Below are 19377 nucleotides of genomic sequence, written 5' to 3'. Positions count from 1 at the left end.
ATTTTTTCTCCATTTTTTAGTTAAAAGATATTAAATTTAAAAGGGTAAAAATATTTTTAAAAGTAAAATATCATTCTGATCAAATTTTCTGGCCGAAAAGATTTTTTCATTAGGAAAAATAGTTCATACTTTGCATTGGGATACGACATAAGTACAGTCAAAATCAAAATTCTAGAGATACATTTAACTAAATTAAGGTCCTATTACGCTCGAATCCATTTTCTTTTGTAATTTTGTACACCCTTTTGACTTATGTGACATTCAAACATCTCTCACGTGTTTAAACTACGTGAAGTCACGCAGTGCAACATAAGCCAAAATGTGTATAAAATTACAAAAAAAAATGAGTAGAATGTTAGTTTAGTTAAAGTGTGTCTTTGAGATTTCAATCATAATCTAGGGGAGTACTTGTGTTTTATCTCTATTATATTACTATATAAATCACATATAAGATTAACTAAGAAGCAATGCACCAAATACTTGATAAATAAATAATCTCTGCATTACCAATTTCTACATTACTAATCTCTGTGCTATTGATCTTTGTCACAAACGACTCCTTAATGTGATGTGAATAATTTATTTTCAAGTAAATATCATTAGTAATTGTTTTTTTTTAATATATAACTTTATTGTCTTTAAATCGTATTTTGTTTTAAATGTTCATACGATACAATGCATCATTTACCATCTAATTTGAAAATATTGAATTTATGTTTAAATAAAAAAGATACAGATTTATTAATGAATCTTTTATCGATAAAATATTGTTGATAATGTGTTGAATTGATAGGCGTTGATCTTGTCAGTATTGAAGACGCAAAAGACTGTCTAAAACACACATAAAGTATCATATTTTTTTGCGAGATTTACACCCCAGCCATCAATAGTTTCCTCTTCCTACTTAAAACTATCACCATCTATGTATTAAAAAACACACCTCAACTATCAATTATTTCCTTTTCGTATCTGAACTACCTTGTATATATTAAAACACACCTCAACTATACGGTGTTCCAATCAGGTAGGAATAGGAAAGATAGGTATGTTTCAATACATAGACACTAATAGTTCAGCTAACAAAAGGAATAACAAATCATAGTTGATGTATGAAACTCGCGAAAAGATTGTCTTTTTGACTATTAACTCTTTTCTTAGTAACAATTTTTTTTATTAGAATAGTAGTTTATGCATTTTTTCACTATACAAATAAACATCAAACCAAGAACACAACAAAACCCAAAATCCCTTCCATCAAACAGAAAAATAAAAAAGAGGGAAAATCAATAGAAGAGTAACAGAACCTCGAATGGCTTGTTGAGTGAAGTAATTAGGAGCTGAAAAATTACTCATCGGAGAAGCAGGTTGAGCTGAAACATCGAATTTCACCTAAATCGATAGTGAAAGAGAGAGAGCAACATTCTTTTATTATAAATAAAATCAATACAATGTTTGGATTGCAATATTAAGAAACCAACATATAACTAATTCTACAACCAACTATCAAAACGATCCGTAAAGATATATTTGGTCCAATTTAGAACATTAGACATGAATTAGGATATGATACGACTTCAATTTACTGAAAGCATGAACGTAGATATGAAGATATGAAGGTTGAGAATTAGAATAAAATGATATATAGTTGGCAGCCGTATGGTGTTCCACTTTATATGTGGGAGAAGTAGGTGTCTAGCCTCCTTTTCTCCACTTCTCAGTATTAGTACGTAGTATTAATTAGTAGTCACGTATTTCTTATTCTTCAATGTGTATTATTATTATTTTTGTCTCATTTGCTTGGTATGTTCTTGTATTATCATAAATATCTTATTTTTTTAGTTGAGAATCACAAAATCTATGTATATCTTATCTTTTTTATATTATAATGGATATGTTATTGTAATCAAAGAGTACTAAAAGTTAAGATGTTAATTATATTTACTAATTGAATAAGACTATAAGATCCTACATTTTAGTGAGTTTGAATCTTGAATAAATTATTTCCTTAAGACCAGCAAAAACCAAATTTCTTGTACTTATAGGTGCTGGATTTATCACTTGGGAACTTAACTCTATTTCCAATACATAGAAGTTTATTAAACTTTCTTCATAAAATTTGTTAAATATAAAATAAAATAGTTTAAACATGGCTTCAAGATGTGAAGTTTTCTTGGAGATTTTGCTTGCAATCTTGATTCCACCTCTTGGAGTTTTCTTTAGACATGGTTGTTGCAGTGTAAGATCCCCCACCCCCTCACTCTTCATAGTAATTTTATTGTCGGTTCATGATCAAGAACGGTTATTGAATACCTTTCGTTGAAAATTATAATACGTATATAAAAATTGATATTACATATATAAGTTAATTAATCTCGAATATCCATAGTGAAATTTCTAATTTTGTTATTGTTCATGTCATGTATTTTTAAGTTGTCAATGTGTCTTAATTGGTTGGTCAATAAGGTAGGTGAAAATCATGGGAAATCGATGATAGTGAAGAAATTTATTTATTTATTTTTCTATATTTTGATTGACTGAGTTATGTGATATATGTATTTGATGAGAAATAGTAAGTACTTGATTGAATTCACAAGCAAATATATTAGATAACTTCGTTCACAAAAAATTAAATAGACGATAAGAAATTCACTTTGAATATAATTTAATTCTAAGTTCTCAATTTATCCACAACGGAAATTATTTATAACCATATAAATACTTACAAATATTATATACTATTTAAAAAAATAAAAAAATCTTTCTTTACAATATACAATTGAATTGATATATATAAAATGCATCATGCTTATTAGTGACAAAAAGATGCTTAGAAATTAGAATCTCTTTCAACACAATAAAATTTGCTAATCACTTTTATTAATTACTTTCTTTTGGTTTTGCAGTGTCAACTCTTGATTTGCTTGATTTTGACCCTACTAGGTTATATTCCAGGGATAATTTATGCCATTTATGCAATTGTCGTCGTTCGTGATTAACTTATAATTTGTAACAAAAAACTCATTCAATGTTGCTTAAGAATCACGGTAATAAAGAAAAAAAGTTGATTGACCATCAAAATTGTCACTCGATCATTAAGGCGTCACGTTGAAGAAAAGGTTCTAGTAATGTTTCAACAATATTAAGTTAATTCATCATGCTTGGTGACCTTATGTGACATTTTTCCTTTAAAAAACCTTGCGCGATACGTATTTAAATTAGTCATGTGAGTATCAAATATCAGACGTGGAATCAAATGCTTACAATCTCTTTCAACATAATAAATTTTGCTAATCACTTTTGGTTAATTATTATTATTATTTTTGCCTTTTTTTTGCAGTGTGAGTTCTTGATTTGCTTGATTTTAACCCTACTAGGTTATATTCCTGGAATTATTTATGCAATTTATGCAATTGTGGTTCGTGGTTATGATCAAGATGAAGAATGGCGTCCTCTCACAGCCTAGTTATTATTATATTTTTTAATTTTTAATATTTTTTTTGGATAATAGGAAAACAATAATTCTAGATTTATTTAATCTAGAAATACTTGTTAGTCGATATTCTTTGGTTCTTAAAAAAATATTAATAAAAGTTTTGGCATGTCCCTATTATTATTTTTTTGAAAAAAATATGTCGATTAGTTAATTCAGCCCTTTAATTAGTAGTTTTTATAGTGGTAGTTTAACATAGCAATGATTTGGGGATTTTATAGCAAATATGCATAGATACAATTATTATATATACGAATACACTTATTATGCGCACAAATACATAATTAAATATATCCACAAACACATGTATCAAATAATATCGGTCGTGATTAAATAAATGTATGTTATAATTTTTAATTTTTTGTCCTTTTGGATGATAGGAAAACAATAATTTTAGATTAATTGATCTATAAAATACTAGTTATACTATATGCTTTGAGATTCTTTAATTTCAAAATAAATACAATCTTTGATATATGACTATTATTTTAACTTTATATTGTTTATGGTCTCTTATTTTTCAATTTGTTGTGGTATTTGATCTATCTATTATTTTAAATTTTCGTATCACAAAATTCTAAATTAGAATATGAACTTTGTAGCTAACAAAATTTTATGATAATTTATCGTCAATTCATGATTAAATAGGGTTAGCGATAAATTTTAATAATTTATAATTATTAAATCCATTTTAGTAGTAAACATTGTGAAGGGCATTTAAAAAAAATATATGGTCCTCCAATTTTGCGCCATTTACGTTTGCCGACACAATATAACTCTATTATATAATATATATAAGATTTTTGGGGAAGACCAAGCTGATATTTTTTTTGAAATAAATACATTATTTTAGTAGAGAAAATGAAGTATAAATATATTCTATATATAAAAAATAAAATACAAAATGAGTGTACGAATTTTGTTAATTTAATAAAGAATCTAACTCCATCATTTGTCATCTCTAGTCAGTTTTATTTGTGCACGATATTTAAAGTAACATTCAAATTTTAGAGCTACAGTTTTATTTTATATTTAAAAAGTTGAAAATTTAACAACTATTGATCCTAACTGGTCATCCACTTCCTCCCAATTTTTTAAATTATTTATATTTGCTGATTAAATCAATCTATCATTATAAATGAATATATGATGATATTCATTTTGTTTTTTCACTCGATATCTGATATTCATATTGAAATTCGATTTTGAATTTGCTTCGCTTAAAGCCTCATTCAGAGGGATGCACTCTTTACTTAAAAATATTTCTATACTCAAAACTCAAACTTTAAATTTTTTATTAAGAAAGAAAGAGTTTCATCTCGTTCATGACATCACATCCTTTGGTGGTGCACGTAATAGATCTGATTGTGTCAACAAATTTTTTCTTTTTGTACAAAAAAAATAGTGACCTCTTAGGTTTCTTCACACACACAAAAACTTAAGAAAAACATGTCTTTATCATTGATATTATTTTTCTCTTTGTCTAGTCAACCCATATATGATTTTCTTTTTTAATACCAAAGATCAAATCTCTTCCACAATATACATCATTCAAAGGAATATGGTACTAATTTTCTTCCTTTTTGGGGAGCATTTTCTTGATTTAGAATCAAAAAGAAAAAAAAATTAGAGTCGGATATGTTTATACTTTATTTGGTTGAATAAATAACTAATCGAAGATAAATTTATACCTCAAACTTATTGTTTAGATATAATAAATTAGTCAAGAATTATAATTTCAAGATTATACATCCCAAAATAATTTTCTCCACAAGGTCATTTGATACTTGAGATATGATTAATAATTTTAGTGTACAATTTAGGAAAAAAATACCTAAATACACATCTTATTTTATCATAATTTCTAAAATTTTCTACCATTTAATTTTTTTTCTAAAATTTCCTATTAGATACATCACTCCCCTCTCGTTCATACATCATTATCCCCCCTCGGATACATCCCTTTTCTCTTGGCTACATCCCTTCCCTATGTATCCGAATGTCATATCCCCTCTCGGATACATCTCTATCCCCTCTCCGATACATCCCTTCCTCATATATTCAGATGTCTACTGTGTATCTAGAAGTCTAGTGATGTATTCGAAATCTACTCTCGGATACATCTCTATCCCCCTCTCCGATACATTCATATCCCCTCTTCGATACACCCCTCCCATATGTATCCGGATGTCTGCTGATGTATCCCAAGTCTAGTGATATATCCGAAATTTATAAATTTCAAGGGATTTTTGTAATTTAGAAAAAAAATAGAAAAATAATGTAATTAACTTTTAACACTATGAGATGTATGTAAATTGTCAAAAAAAATTAACGATAACCTTATATCATATTTAGTTTAAAGTATAAGGTAATCTCAGGTAAAAAATATTATAAAATAATTTCACTATACCAATTTATGAAATATCCTTATTTATCATGTCAATTGTAATGTTTACATACCTTAGGATTTAAGAAATTTCCTATATATTTTAGTCATAAGAAAAATATCATTGCCTTATTTCAATCATCATCATTTCTCAACCCCAACCCCCACCCCCACTCCTCTGGTGTCTTGAAGAATGGACTCAAGATGTGCAATTCTTTGTGAAGTTTTACTAGCAATCTTTCTTCCTCCTCTTGGTGTTTGCCTTCGCCATGGTTGCTGCACTGTAAGATCCCCTTTTTTCCTACATATTTATTAAAAAAAGAAAATCGAAAAAAGATTGATTTTTTTTGCATACTTTTTGGAAATCTTGATTTGGGTGATTGTTTTTGTGGGATGAACTAAAAAGGGTGTTTGAGAATTGGGTCAATTGTTTAAGGCGATTTAGGTGATGTGAGTGAAAAAAAGATTCATTTTATTTATTTATTTTTGCATATTTTTTGGACAACTTTGATTTGGGTGATTGTTTTTGTGGGATGAACTGAAAAGGGTGTTTGAGAATTGGGTTAATTGTTTAAAGTTGATTTAGTGATGTAAGTGAAAAAAAGATTCAATTTTTTTGCATATTTTTGGGAACTTTGATTTGGGTGATTGTTTTTGTGGGATGAACTAAAAAGGGTGATTGAGGATTGGATCAATTGTTTAAGGGGATTTAGTGATACAGACAACAACCACAGAAATATCAAGTGTTGTCCTATAAACTGGGATATGACGAAAATAGAGTGGACGCAAACCTTATCCTCCTTGTGGAGGTAGAGAGACTATATGATTAACCCTTTGCTCTATTTAGTGATGTGGATAAAAAAGATTCAATTTTTACAAAAATATCTAGTGTTAGTCTTATAAAGTGGGATCTGGCAAAGATAGAGTGAACGTAGACCTTATCCTTGTCTAAGAGAGGTAGAGAGACTATTTTCGATAGAACTTTTTCTATGTTTAGTGATGTGGATGAAAAAAGATCCAATTTTTTTGTAATCTTTTTCAAACTTTGATCTAGGTGATTGTTTTGGGGGATGAACTAAAAAGGGTGTTTGTGAATTGGGTCAATTGCTTAAGGAGATTTAGTGATACAACAACAAAGTGGGGTCTCTGAAGGGTAGAGTGTACGCAAACCTGCTTTAGAGGTAGAGATGCTATTTTGATAGACTGTCTACTCTATTTAGTGATGTGGATAAAAAAGATTCAATTTTTTTTGTTGTAACTTTTGTTCTACTTTGATTTGGGTGATTGTGTTTTGGGATGAACTAAAAAGGGTGTTTGAGAATTGGGTCAATTGTTTTAGGAGATTTAGTGATAAGGGTGTTGATTTATTTTTTTGGTAATCTTTTGCAGGTGGAGTTCTTGATTTGCTTGATTTTGACCATATTGGGCTATGTTCCTGGAATTATCTATGCTCTTTATGCAATCCTTTGTATTCAAAATGAACCACACTACCATCATTACCATTCTCTTGCTTGATAGTTTAATTCCTTTTTCATTTTGCCTTGTTGACTACACCACTAGAGATTGTGTGGTTGTTGTCCTTGTTTACTCTTGTATTGTAATTCTTTGCTTGTAATTTAAACTTGTACCATTGGATGAATTGTACTCTATGTCACTTGATCTTAATCAACTTTGCAGTTTGAGTTTAAAGATTGAACTTTTATAGTCTTATGTTTTGATGTGTGGTATTTAATTTCTGATGAGAATGTCCCACATCGGACTGAGATAAGATCCCGATACTTTTTAATATGGCTTGAGAAATCTTCTTCCCGTTGAGCTAGCTTTTGGGGTATGAATTACAGTGTTAGGCCCTAAACCAAATTTGACATGGTACCATAGTCGGAACCATTGGGGTGATGAGAATGTCCCACGTCGGATTGGGACAAGATTCCGGGACTCCTTATTTGACTTGGCAATCCTCCTTCCTTTGAATTAAATTTTGAGGTTTGAGTTAGAGTTAGATCAATACCTAATTTGATAGTTTCTTATGCAGAAAGTTTGAGAAGTTATATCTGTATTCTCCATAGCATTGAATGCCTCTTCAATCTTTAAAGGCATCCTAACCTGAGTAGTAGTTCAATTGGTTGGTGCTACTTGAACTTTCACCTTGTTAGTGAGAGTTCGAATCCCATCTTATAATTTCCACCCCTAGTTTCCCTTTCCGAGTCCCAAACATGAGTCAGAACGATTGGTGGGGATAGGCTTGGGCTGCATTAGCTTTTGTGTGACCTCGATCATTCTCTTGAAACACGAAGCTTTCTGCATCCCTCTTGTTCCACATTACGGACTACAGGAGTACTAGTGTTGTCATTTAATGATCGGGGTACGAGTCTTACATGTGTTAGAGCATTCAAGGGTGTAGCTTAGTGTCAATAAAATTAGTTGAGAACCATGGTGGTCTCATGTTCAAATCCTAGTTGAGATAAAAATATTACGTGATTTCTTTTCATCTGTCATAGCTTTGATGGAATACATATATATTTAGAATCGACCTCGACAATGAGTGCATAAGTCTCCTTTAGACATAGGGATGAGTAGTTCACGAGCTCATAAGTTGCATGATCTAGATTAGAAAGAAAGGTGTAAATTTCTTAAATGTTGTTTTAGCACATCATTTATAAGTATGGGGCCATTGTACAGACAAACAAAAGCTCACTTGTACACATTTAAAGACTTTTTCAAATTTTCAAATTTCAAATTTATCGTTATGATATAAACTTTGTCACGATTTTTTTCGAGTACATCTAGACACGTTTTACAAAATATTCAACTTACGCAATCATCTCCCCATAATTAAATTATTATATGATCAATATAATATGAATGATTGAGCTATCTCCCAATAGTGCTACCACATTTTACATTTTAATGTCTTTGCTAGCATCATATTAATGTCTTATCAAGACAACTTTTATAGTGGTTCGAATCAACCATCTCATTAAATTTCTTTTCCAACACGAGTAGTTTCAAAATAAATTACAATCCTACTGAGTCATGGGAGGAACTAGAGTACCAAAAAGGATTTTATTTGATTTTTTTGTCAAAATTATATATTATATATATGAGATTAAAGGTATATTTTTACGTATCTCTTTAACTTTCTGTTATGTTTATTTTTTATATTTAAAATCTTTGGATGAAAAATTACAGTCCCGCTAGTTAAGCATGATGAAAGTATTTTAATAATTCATAAAAATCATAACACAACTTAATACTTCCATGAAATTCATCTCAAAAGTGAAATCAATTACACATTCAGTATGTAAATCAGTAATTAGAAAACTAACTGCATGTAATTGTATTAAGTAAAATGTTAATATTTATTCTTTTGTAGCTAAACTTTTGACTTTAAGATGTTGGGATTAGTTGAATAAATCCTCCACATCCTTCCAAATCCTAAACTATTTATTTTTTTTTAAAAATCAATCAGTATAGTACAAAGACATCTGGTAGGTCTTGTGTGAACAATTTTTTTTATTATTATTAGTGTCCTAGTTTTATACACACTCAAAAAAACAAAAAAAACAAAAATGTCCTCATCCAAGATAAACATTATTTTCCCTTTTAATTTGAGACACTTATATATTTAGAAGCCATCTAGCATTTACAAGTGTGTCCAATATAAAGCTGACCAACATGAGTTGTAGTGTAGTAGTGAAACATTTAATTAGAGATTTTGTATTCAAGTCTTGGGTATAGAAAAAAATATTATTGGGAGTGCTATCTCAAATGGACCATGCAGTGTGTAATTCAAATTTAATCGGAGCTTTAATGCGGATTTCAAATACCTAATAGGAAACAAAAGAGAATCTGAATCTTATAACCATTAAATTACCATCAATGGTCATCATTATTAGTCACTATATACTATCATTATCACAAACCATTAATGTTGTTAAACATCACATTTAATCATCAACAAGATTATTATTTATTTATTACCGTTACAATTATCAATTATTATCATCAACCACAAATATTAATTATTATCATCAACCACAAATATTAATTATTATTATCAGCTATCATAGCAGTTGTCTACTGTGAACCCACACCACCACCATCAATTTACACCTTACATCTAACTTTTGCATTTTCTTAATATAAAAGTAGTTCACTCGTTCAAATTTACATGATAGACGTTTGATTAAGCTCAAAATTTAAAAATGAGATGAAATTTTTATACCTTATAATCTAAAATAAATTTTTATATTTATTTAACTATTAATCATCTTATTAACACTAAACTCGAAAATAAAATTATTATTAATTAAAATAAATAAATTGTGTGACATAAATTATGTTGGAAGCAAAATGGACCCTGCAAAGCGAAATCCAAATTTTATGTCGGAGCTCAAATATGAGCGCTGGACACACCGGGTGGGAAATTAAAAAAAAATAAAACAAAGAAGTACTATCCTACGGTATTCTTTTTTTTTCCATATAAATATGAGTAATCAAAGGGTTGCATTTCACTAAAAGTCAATCATTTCTCAACCCCTCAGCCCCTTTTGAAATCAAGAATGGAGATAACATGTGCACTTGTCTGTGAAATCTTACTAGCAATCTTGCTTCCTCCTCTTGGTGTTTGCCTTCGCAATGGTTGCTGCACTGTAAGATCCCCTTTTACCTAAAACTTTTTTTGTATATATTAAAAAGATATCTTTTTTAATTATTATTTTTAGTTTCTTTGATTTGGGTGATTGTTTTTGGAGATGAGCTGAAAAGGGTGTTTGAGAAAAGGGTTGATTGTTTTAGGGGATTTTTTAGTGATGTGGGGTGTTTTCTCTTCTTTTTGAAATTGCAAAAAGATTCAATTTTTATGAATTTTTTGGTTAAAATTTTGACTTGGATGATTGTCTTTTAGGATGAGCTGAAAAGGGTGTTTGGGAATAGGGTTGATTATTTAAGGGGATTTTTAGTGATGTGGGGTGTGTTCTCTTCTTCTTGAAATTGCAAAAAGATCCAATTTTTATGAATTTTTTGGTTAAAATTTTGACTTGGATGATTGTTTTTTAGGATGAGCTGAAAAGGGTGAATTGTTTTAGGGGATTTTTGTGATGTGGGGTGTTTTTTCTTCTTGAAATTGCAAAAAAAAAAAATCAATTTTTTTTGTCATTTTTGGTAAAAAAATTGATTTAGTTGATTGTTTTGGGGGATGAGCTGAAAAGGGTGTTTGAGAATTGGATCACTTCTTTTAGGGGATTTAGTGATGTTTTTATTTACAATTTTGGAAAAAGATTCAATTTTTTGTATTTTTTTGAAAAAAATTTGATTTGGGTGATTGTTAAACAGAAAAGGGTGTTTGAGAATTGACTCAATTGTTTTAGGGGATTTAGTGATTTCTTTTTTGAATTTTTTTCCAGGTGGAGTTCTTGATTTGCTTGGTATTAACCATATTGGGCTATGTTCCTGGAATTATCTATGCTCTTTATGCAATCCTCTGTGTTGAGCGTGAACCACGAGTGGATCATTATGACAGTCTTGCTTGATCTTTGTTGAATATATCATTTCAGATTGTGTGCTTGTTGTTTTGTTTTGCTTGTAAGTTGTACCTATGTTGCTTCGACTCTACAAAAATGTTGCAGTCCTCGTGTCGGATCTTCCAAAAAAGCGCTATTTTTGAAGGATCTGACACGCACTCAATCATTTTTGAAGGGTCTTTTTGACTCCAACTATGGATGTATTGTACCTTATGTCACTTGTTCTGAATCAAATCGTGCAATTTAAGTTTATGGATTGGTAATTTATAGCCTTGTGCTCTGAGGTGTTCAATTTCTCATCGATTTGATTGTTACTTGAGCTTAGGGTTCTATCAGAAACAACCTATCTTCCTTCACAAGGTAGGGATAAGGTTGCATACACACCACTCTCCCCAAACTCCACTCGTAAGATTACACAGATGTGTTGTTGCTGTTGGTCTTACTTATTACTAGTTGGTCTATTAAACTTAGAGATATGCTAGTATTGGCATGTCCTTAAAGATGATGAAAGAATTTGATGAAACAAAATATAAAGAACATATTGATGAAAGAACTTGGTTGGCAAGATCTTTTGTGCTAAACTTAGTTGTGATTTTAGTGTTCTTCAAACAGGTTATCTTGAGGAAAATGAAATTATCCTCTTTATTAGGCTCAGAGTTTCTCTTATACATGTTACTTGAGCTGAGGATCTTTTGGAAACGACCTCTCTACCTCTACGAGGTTTTGGCGACCTTGTATGTGTCAATATCAATGATTCATTGGCTCGATGAATTATTTCTTCGGATAGAAGAGTTATCTTCTTTTCTATAAGGAAAAGAATTTGAAGAAATTTTAGGTCTCATTGAATCACAGGTAGAGATATTGATAACATACCCTCAATCACATGTTGATGTGAGATGAACTTAGTTTCTCCATGTGTTTCCTAGGACCAGTGAGATATACTTAGATTAGGTTAATTTGTGTGTTGGCAAGCTAGTTGTGGAAGTGATTTGCTTGGGTCCAAATTGTATATTTTGCTTTGTCTTCAATTCTCCCAACAACGAGGTGAAGTCAAGATCAAAAGTTTATGAATTATGGGTTCTCATTTCTTTTTCGACGGATTTTTAAGATAAATACAAAATTTAAACTGAAGTTAATTGAGTTTTATCGATTCATAACTGATACCCTAGCTCTGTCCTCCATCGGGTGGTTGGATTATCATCACTTCATTTCTCCTGTGTCCGTTTTGTCCTCGATATTCTTTTGTGAGGTATAATTCGCTTGTCCGATGTAGTCTCAACACTTGCATGGGAAAATTCAAATTAGTCGGGGTTCAATATAAGTATCGAACGATGGGTGGGAAGTCAAAAAAATTCAAGTCTAGACCCTATTGTGAATGAGTCTAACCTAGTCATTTGTTAACTAGTTTATGGTGCCCACGTCTAAATTTTATTGGCAAACGTGATTGTCTTCTTAATTCTAAAATATGTGATGATAGCTACATTAAAACCAACATTCAAATCCCTCCATTTAAAGAAGGTTTATTGGACGAATCAAAATGAGTTGAATTAACAACTGATTGATTATTCAACAGATTAAAATGAGCTGAATTAATAACTGAGTGAGTCGTTGGGTAGGTGATGGTTTTTTATGAGCTAATTTTGTCCTCTTTCTAAGTCAAGTAATAATGACCCACCGAAGACAGAAACTTCATAACAAGTTGGCAATGGCTCCTGAATTGAAGGTTCGATCAATAGATATTTGTCTTTCTAAGTCGAGTAATGATATCCAAATAAATACTTACTAATCCACCTACAATAAAGGAAAAACTATCTCCAGCCTTTGTACATACAAGACTCTTTTCTTCATACAAATGCTCATAGGTGAAAAAGCTTTTGTTTGCTGCCATTGGCGAAATCAACCCCGTATCGCCTTATGCAAAGCCCCTTCCTAAATGAGGTAAAATAGTTCTTGTGCTATTGATACAATTATAAGCTTATATGCTATGTCTAGCGGCTGGTGAATCTTACCTAATATGAAAATTATCTTTCCTTGAGTTCGTAGAGTCGATTTTCCTCTTCATCCACAAAGAAGAGCCGCCCTACTAGACAAGCAGCTACATTAATACATTCTTTGCACAACACAACCATTCCACAAAAAAGTTGTGTGTGTATATATATATACACATGCACAAACACTCAAACTTGATCTTGACCAGTTACTAGACACTCCAATTTTAAGGTTTCGCATCTCGACACCTTAATATAGTCTCAACTAGCCACCAAACACTCCAACTCATTGTCACTGTGTCTCATGGACACTCTATACAAACTTGACACGTAAATATTGGAGGTGTCTAGATGATCATTTTGGAATTTGAAGTGTTCAACATAGTAAAAGTGAATTGAAGTATCTAGATGTGCATATTAAAAGTTGTAGTGTTTACTTATCAGCTCAAACCGAGTTTGAATGATTATTTATGTATTATGGCTCTATAAAAGCTCTTTCATTTCCCTCCATTTGAAAGAAATGAATGAGTAGAAGCTCAATCATGCCATTGATATCGAACGCCTATTCACAACTCAACAATATATCCAGACAAATCCTCAATTTCTTGAACAAAACCTGTATTTCACCTTCTCAAATCTCCCAAATCCAAGCTCAAATCATCCACAACAATCTCCATTTCAACACCACCATAGCCCACAACTTCATCTCTGTATCCAAATCTTTAGGTCTCTTAAACTCTGCTTACACCCTTTACACTAAACTCATCAAGAAACCCCACATCTTCATCTGCAACACACTGATTCAAGAATGTTCACATTCCGAAATCCCAGTACTGAAACAGAATTCGATTTCCATGTATGTTCATATGCATAAAGAAGGTATTTTTCCGAATAATTACACGTACCCTTTTGTTCTAAAGTCTTTATCTGACCTTAAGGAGCTAAAATTAGGCAAATCTGTACATACCCATGTTGTGAAATGGGGTTATGTTTGTGATATTTATGTGCAGAATTCGTTGTTGAATTTGTATGCTTCTTGTGGTGAAATTGAGTTTTGTCAGCAAGTGTTCGATGAAATGCCTCAAAGAGATGTTGTTTCGTGGACGGTTTTGATTATGGGGTATAGAGATTGTGGGAAGTTTGGTGATGCACTTGTTGTGTTTGAGAAAATGAGGGATTCGGGTGTGGCGCCTAATCGGGTGACGATGGTGAATGCATTGTCTGCTTGTGCTAATTGTGGTGCTTTAGATATGGGGGTATTGATACATGATGAAATAAGGAGGAGTGGATGGGAAATGGATGTGATTTTGGGTACTTCTTTGATAGATATGTATGGGAAGTGTGGGAAAATCGAACACGGTTTTTGGGTATTTCAAGAGATGAAGCATAGGAATGTGTATACTTGGAATGCTGTGATCAGGGGGTTGGCGTTAGCTAAAAGCGGGGAGGAGGCAGTGCGATGGTTCTTCATCATGGAGCGCGAAAATGTCAAACCTGATGAAGTGACTTTAGTAGCCGTGCTTTGTGCTTGTGCTTATACCAGAATGGTTGCACAGGGAAGAGAAATTTTTTCTTGGTTGATGAATGAGAAGTATAGATTTCCACCTGGTGTGAAACACTATGCGTGTATGGTTGATCTATTAGCACGTTCGGGGTATTTAGAAGACGCGTTAAGGATGATCACAGAAATGCCAATGGAACCAACAAAGAGCGTTTGGGGGGCATTGCTTGCTGGCTGCAGGTTACATGGAAATCAAGAACTGAGTGAGTTTGCTGCATGGAAGCTTATAGGATTGGCACCAAGAAACTCGGCCTACTACGTTGTGTTGGCTAATTTATACGGTGAAATAGGAAGGTGGGATGACGCGGAGAAAATTCGAGCGTTGATGAAAGAGAGGGGATTATCAAAGGACTTTGGTAGTAGTTCAGTTGAACTTGAGGATCAAAAGGATCTACTAGAGTTGTTAAGGTGACAACAAGAAGTGTCAAAATTCTTGTCATTTGCAAAAGAGGGAAGTTGATGTGTTCATTGAGCTCTTGTTTGATCACTCCTACCATGATCTTGTGGTGACTATGCATCAATGAGACATGAAGGAGAAATTGTCACCTTAATGTACTACTCTGTCCGTTTCAATTTATTTGTGTGATTTTGACTTGACACGGGATTAAAGAAAGTAAAGAATGTTATTAAATCGCAACAATGTACACAATTTATTCAAATATTATATTTACAAAATAATACATTACAAGCCATTATAGTACAAAATGATACATTATAAACTATAGGTATCAACCATCCAAACAAGTTGTTAACAGACCAAAACTAGAATATATAGGTAAGGGCAAATTATGTCATCCGTTAATATTAGAACTTTATTTATGTCATAATCATAAACCCATGTGATTCATTCGTGCCACTAACCACTAACAAGTAACAAAGCCCTACAAAACTATCAGATTTTGCCACGTGACATTATCATAACCCACCAAATCGAGAGTTGCTCGGATGGTAATGCACAAAATATAAATAGATAGGTTTTTGAAATTCTAATAATTTTCATGTGTTAGTTTTCCCCCAAAAATGGCTGAGGAAGAAGAGAAAACCAAGTCAGTGCAGATCCATAACTGGGCGGAGTTAACTCAGTTATGCCTAGTTAACATTCTCTCTCATCTCTCCATTGAAGATCGATGGCGAGGTGCCATGTTTGTCTGCAGATCCTGGTTACAAGCTTGTAAGGATCCTAATCTCAATTCGGTAATCGATCTCGAAGCTCAGTTCATCCAATCGGTCTCTGAGTCGTCGTCGTGGACGACGACTCGTTACTGGAATCGCGAGTTCGAGAGTAAAATCGATTCTATGGTTCGATCTGTTGTAATTTGGAGTGATGGATCTCTGAATTTTGTTCGGGTTAGGCATTGCTCTAATCGTTCCATAGCTTTGATCGCTGAAAGGTAAGTCAAATTTCCCAATTTTATAAGAAAAAAAAGAGATTTTTAGTTGTCGTGTTTCAATTTATGTGACGGTATTTGATTGAGCATGAAATTGAAATTTGTGTGATTAATGGAGACCGAGTCGTGGAGTAGCCATGACTGATCCGAGTTAACTCGTCCGTGATGCATGCTTGATTAACTATAGATATTTGTGTAGCTATATATATATATATATATATATCATCTTATTAAGTCTAAATGAAGAGTTAGATGATATGAATCATTAGATGATAATGTAGGAGGTAGTAGTTACTCGTGGAATTAGTTAATGTTTGCATGGTAAAAAAAAAGGATTTTTTTTAATAGAAAGCTGTTGTTTCCTTTGCGGACGGAGTTAAGTTTGTCATGTAAAATGAAATAAAAGAGGTAATTCATCAGCATAATATATAAGTGTATCTTTTAACTTGGTCTTAGCTGACATCTATGTCAATCAACTTTGCCCGTGCAATAAAAGACATTATGACACTAAAACTTATATAAAGTTGAAGAAGTAGGCACATGCTACACACATGTGTGTCTACTTGTTCAACTTTATATAAGTTAGAAGTGTCCATTTGTACATACACAAAGTTGGAAGGCGTAAATGCTAGTTGAGGTCAAGTTAAAAAGCATGTTTATGTATAATGCCTAATTAATTTGTGCTTTTCTAAATTGAGATGTTGGGTAAGAAAGGAATCTTGAGAAAAACTGGGATTTTATAGTTGCGGTGGAACTGGGTGGTAACAAAGAATATTTTGGAAAGAGAAAGAATGCATTTTGGCAGAGGATTTATGTGTATTTTTTGAAATTGTTATGGGTGACAAATGAAATCATGAGAAGAACGACATTTATGGCTGAGAATTTGTTTGTAAATTTTTCTGAATTGAAATATAAGGAGTAAAAGAAAAATCTTGAAAAGGTTAGCTGCAAGTGGAAATGTTGCTTAAGAGTCTTATGGCTGTGCTATGTATTTGCAGTACTAAAAATCCTGTCGGATTTACTTGTTTCCGTTAGAGTAGAGTAATCTACATTTCTTGTTTAAGCCGTTGGATTAGATAGGAATATGGAGGTCGTTCACGTGATGTGTGATGGCTTTGGTTTTACATCTGCATGTCATGTTTTTTTAATGTTTGAGAGCAGAAACTGCCCTCTAAATAGACCTTTGCATATTCATTTTGCACTTTGTTATGTTCTTCTCAACAATGAGATGATGTTGTATTACTATTTAGTTGGTTTTAGATAGTTCTTTGGTTCATCAGTTCATTGCCTGACATTTTCAATGTCCAATGTGTGAAATGAGCAAAAAGATCTCAAAAATTTGAATTCATGAAACTACCAAAAAAAAGTGTTTAAAAAATCTGTCTTGAAATACTGATTTAGGGAATGCTAGGTGATTTCTTTTCATTTGATTGAGCCTCAAAGGGCATAGTTACTTGGTGCCTGTGCTGGTGGGGCATAACAGGTACGCGGTCCACTAGTCGAGGTGGACAAAAGTTGGCCAAACACCAACCTTAAGATTCTTTTCTAAGAAATAAGGAGGGATGGACTTAAACTATTGTATTGGTTGCCATAGTGAAAAATGAGTCAATGACTAGTAGGTGTTGTCTGTTGTATTGGTGGCCATAATGAACAATGACTAGTAATAAAACGTTGAGACCGAAGACAGTGGGCGTCGCTATCAGTTTTTCTTCTTGGGATTCTAAAGTTTTTATGTTTTTCGGTATGAGCTGGGGTTTATGTGTGATCATCAAACTATATCTGAAATTCACAAATTAGATGACTCCCCGGAGAAATGAGACTTGATGCAGTTGGAACTGACCATTGCTTTTTCTTGTGGCTTAAAGTGTAGGCTTAATCTTTATGTGTTTGATCAGATTAGAAGCAATGGGGATGATCAGTGATCTGACATGCTCAGCAACAATACCTATCTTTTTACTTATCAAACAGAAAAAAACTCGCCAATCTTTTAGAAATGACGGAGTTCTTTTCATGTTTCTGATAACTCTACTTCTTCCAAAAGATGATCTTTTCCTAATTTTGGTGAATTTTTCGCGATACAATTGTTTATGAATGGTAAATATTTGCTCTGACTTTATTCTTACAGGTCGCCTAACCTTCAAGTTCTCTCAATTCAGAGGTGTCCACATGTAACCGATGAAACAATGTCTAAGATAGCCTCTGGTTGCCCGTTGCTTAGGGAACTTGATATCAGCTTCTGCTATCAAATATCTCACAAGTCTCTAGCTCTTATAGGACAGCATTGTCCTAATTTGCAAATTCTAAGGCGAAATCTCAGGACTCAGGTTAATCCTTCCCAACAAGAACCCTTTGTCCCTAGGGAGTATGTAGATACCTGTCCTCAAGATGGCGATTCAGAAGCTGCTGCAATAGGGAAATTCATGCCACAACTCGTGCAACTTGAACTACAATTCTCCAAATTGACTAATAAAGGTCTAGCTTTGATATCTGAAGGGTGTATGAACCTCGAGCATTTGGATCTCTTTGGATGTACAAATGTTACTAGCCGGGATATTGCAAATGCCTTGTCGAATATGAAGCAATTGAAAACCTTGAAGGAGCCTCACCTCTGCTTAGAATCTCAAACAGAGCGGTACGGGCATTGGCAACTGTATGATGATCGTTTCCAGACGGACTTCTTCCGAATTTAATCAGGCGAAAAATGAGGGTATGTTGTTATTCAACTGCTTGTATATCACGCTTTCTAGAATCCGCTCTAGTTTAACACTCTTTGATTACTTTGTTGTGTTCATATATTTCAATCTCCTGTTATATTTGATTAGTTTCTTGCAATTGCAAAGCAGCAACTCCCATCATATGAAACTCCGGTCCAATTATGGAACCCTTGTAAAAATAGGATGAATCGAAATATAGTTGCTACAAATAGTAGCAATTGGACAAAAGAATGTGATTGCATTATAAGGTCTTAAGTGAACAGATCAAGCAAGCTTGAATTGACGTAAAATGAAACATATTAGACCAAAAGCTCCATGGAGAGCAAGA

At 32.5% G+C, this 19377-nt stretch overlaps 4 protein-coding genes across 4 annotated transcripts; all 4 read left to right on the top strand.

Annotated features, from left to right (window-relative positions):
* Nucleotides 1-2086: 2086 nt before the first annotated feature.
* On the top strand, nucleotides 2087-3492 carry LOC125824427 (low temperature-induced protein lt101.2-like). The gene is made up of 2 exons (XM_049503802.1): nucleotides 2087-2236; nucleotides 3338-3492. The coding sequence occupies exons 1-2, from the start codon at nucleotides 2147-2149 to the stop codon at nucleotides 3461-3463; spliced, it is 216 nt and encodes a 71-aa protein (XP_049359759.1). The 5' UTR covers nucleotides 2087-2146; the 3' UTR covers nucleotides 3464-3492.
* A 6898-nt stretch (nucleotides 3493-10390) lies between these two features.
* LOC125824465 (UPF0057 membrane protein At4g30660-like) lies at nucleotides 10391-11681 on the top strand. Its single transcript, XM_049503844.1, has 2 exons — nucleotides 10391-10528; nucleotides 11282-11681. Exons 1-2 carry the CDS (start codon nucleotides 10439-10441, stop codon nucleotides 11405-11407), a joined length of 216 nt encoding a protein of 71 aa, XP_049359801.1. The 5' UTR covers nucleotides 10391-10438; the 3' UTR covers nucleotides 11408-11681.
* A 2419-nt stretch (nucleotides 11682-14100) lies between these two features.
* On the top strand, nucleotides 14101-15359 carry LOC125824678 (pentatricopeptide repeat-containing protein At2g22410, mitochondrial-like). The gene is made up of 2 exons (XM_049504070.1): nucleotides 14101-14265; nucleotides 14397-15359. Exons 1-2 carry the CDS (start codon nucleotides 14245-14247, stop codon nucleotides 15357-15359), a joined length of 984 nt encoding a protein of 327 aa, XP_049360027.1. The 5' UTR covers nucleotides 14101-14244.
* A 583-nt stretch (nucleotides 15360-15942) lies between these two features.
* LOC125824457 (F-box protein SKIP1) lies at nucleotides 15943-19142 on the top strand. Its single transcript, XM_049503837.1, has 2 exons — nucleotides 15943-16338; nucleotides 18461-19142. Exons 1-2 carry the CDS (start codon nucleotides 15968-15970, stop codon nucleotides 19023-19025), a joined length of 936 nt encoding a protein of 311 aa, XP_049359794.1. The 5' UTR covers nucleotides 15943-15967; the 3' UTR covers nucleotides 19026-19142.
* The last annotated feature ends 235 nt before the right edge of the window (nucleotides 19143-19377 follow it).

The sequence above is a fragment of the Solanum verrucosum genome, unplaced genomic scaffold, assembly GCF_900185275.1.
Source record: "Solanum verrucosum unplaced genomic scaffold, falcon-dt-bn FXZP01000022.1, whole genome shotgun sequence".
Taxonomy (NCBI): domain Eukaryota; kingdom Viridiplantae; phylum Streptophyta; class Magnoliopsida; order Solanales; family Solanaceae; genus Solanum; species Solanum verrucosum.
The sequence above is the reverse complement of the archived record's forward strand: the minus strand, read 5'-3'. Positions and strand labels throughout refer to the sequence as shown.

Excerpts from the sequence above, each read along its gene's own strand:
- LOC125824457 (XM_049503837.1), top strand. The coding sequence starts at position 15,968 with ATGGCTGAGGAAGAAGAGAAAACCAAGTCAGTGCAGATCCATAACTGG. Across the intron at positions 16,339-18,460 it reads ATAGCTTTGATCGCTGAAAG|GTCGCCTAACCTTCAAGTTC; the intron begins GTAAGTCAAATT and ends TTATTCTTACAG.
- LOC125824465 (XM_049503844.1), top strand. The coding sequence starts at position 10,439 with ATGGAGATAACATGTGCACTTGTCTGTGAAATCTTACTAGCAATCTTG. Across the intron at positions 10,529-11,281 it reads TTCGCAATGGTTGCTGCACT|GTGGAGTTCTTGATTTGCTT; the intron begins GTAAGATCCCCT and ends ATTTTTTTCCAG.
- LOC125824678 (XM_049504070.1), top strand. The coding sequence starts at position 14,245 with ATGTTCATATGCATAAAGAAG. Across the intron at positions 14,266-14,396 it reads TGTTCATATGCATAAAGAAG|AATTCGTTGTTGAATTTGTA; the intron begins GTATTTTTCCGA and ends ATTTATGTGCAG.
- LOC125824427 (XM_049503802.1), top strand. The coding sequence starts at position 2,147 with ATGGCTTCAAGATGTGAAGTTTTCTTGGAGATTTTGCTTGCAATCTTG. Across the intron at positions 2,237-3,337 it reads TTAGACATGGTTGTTGCAGT|TGTGAGTTCTTGATTTGCTT; the intron begins GTAAGATCCCCC and ends TTTTTTTTGCAG.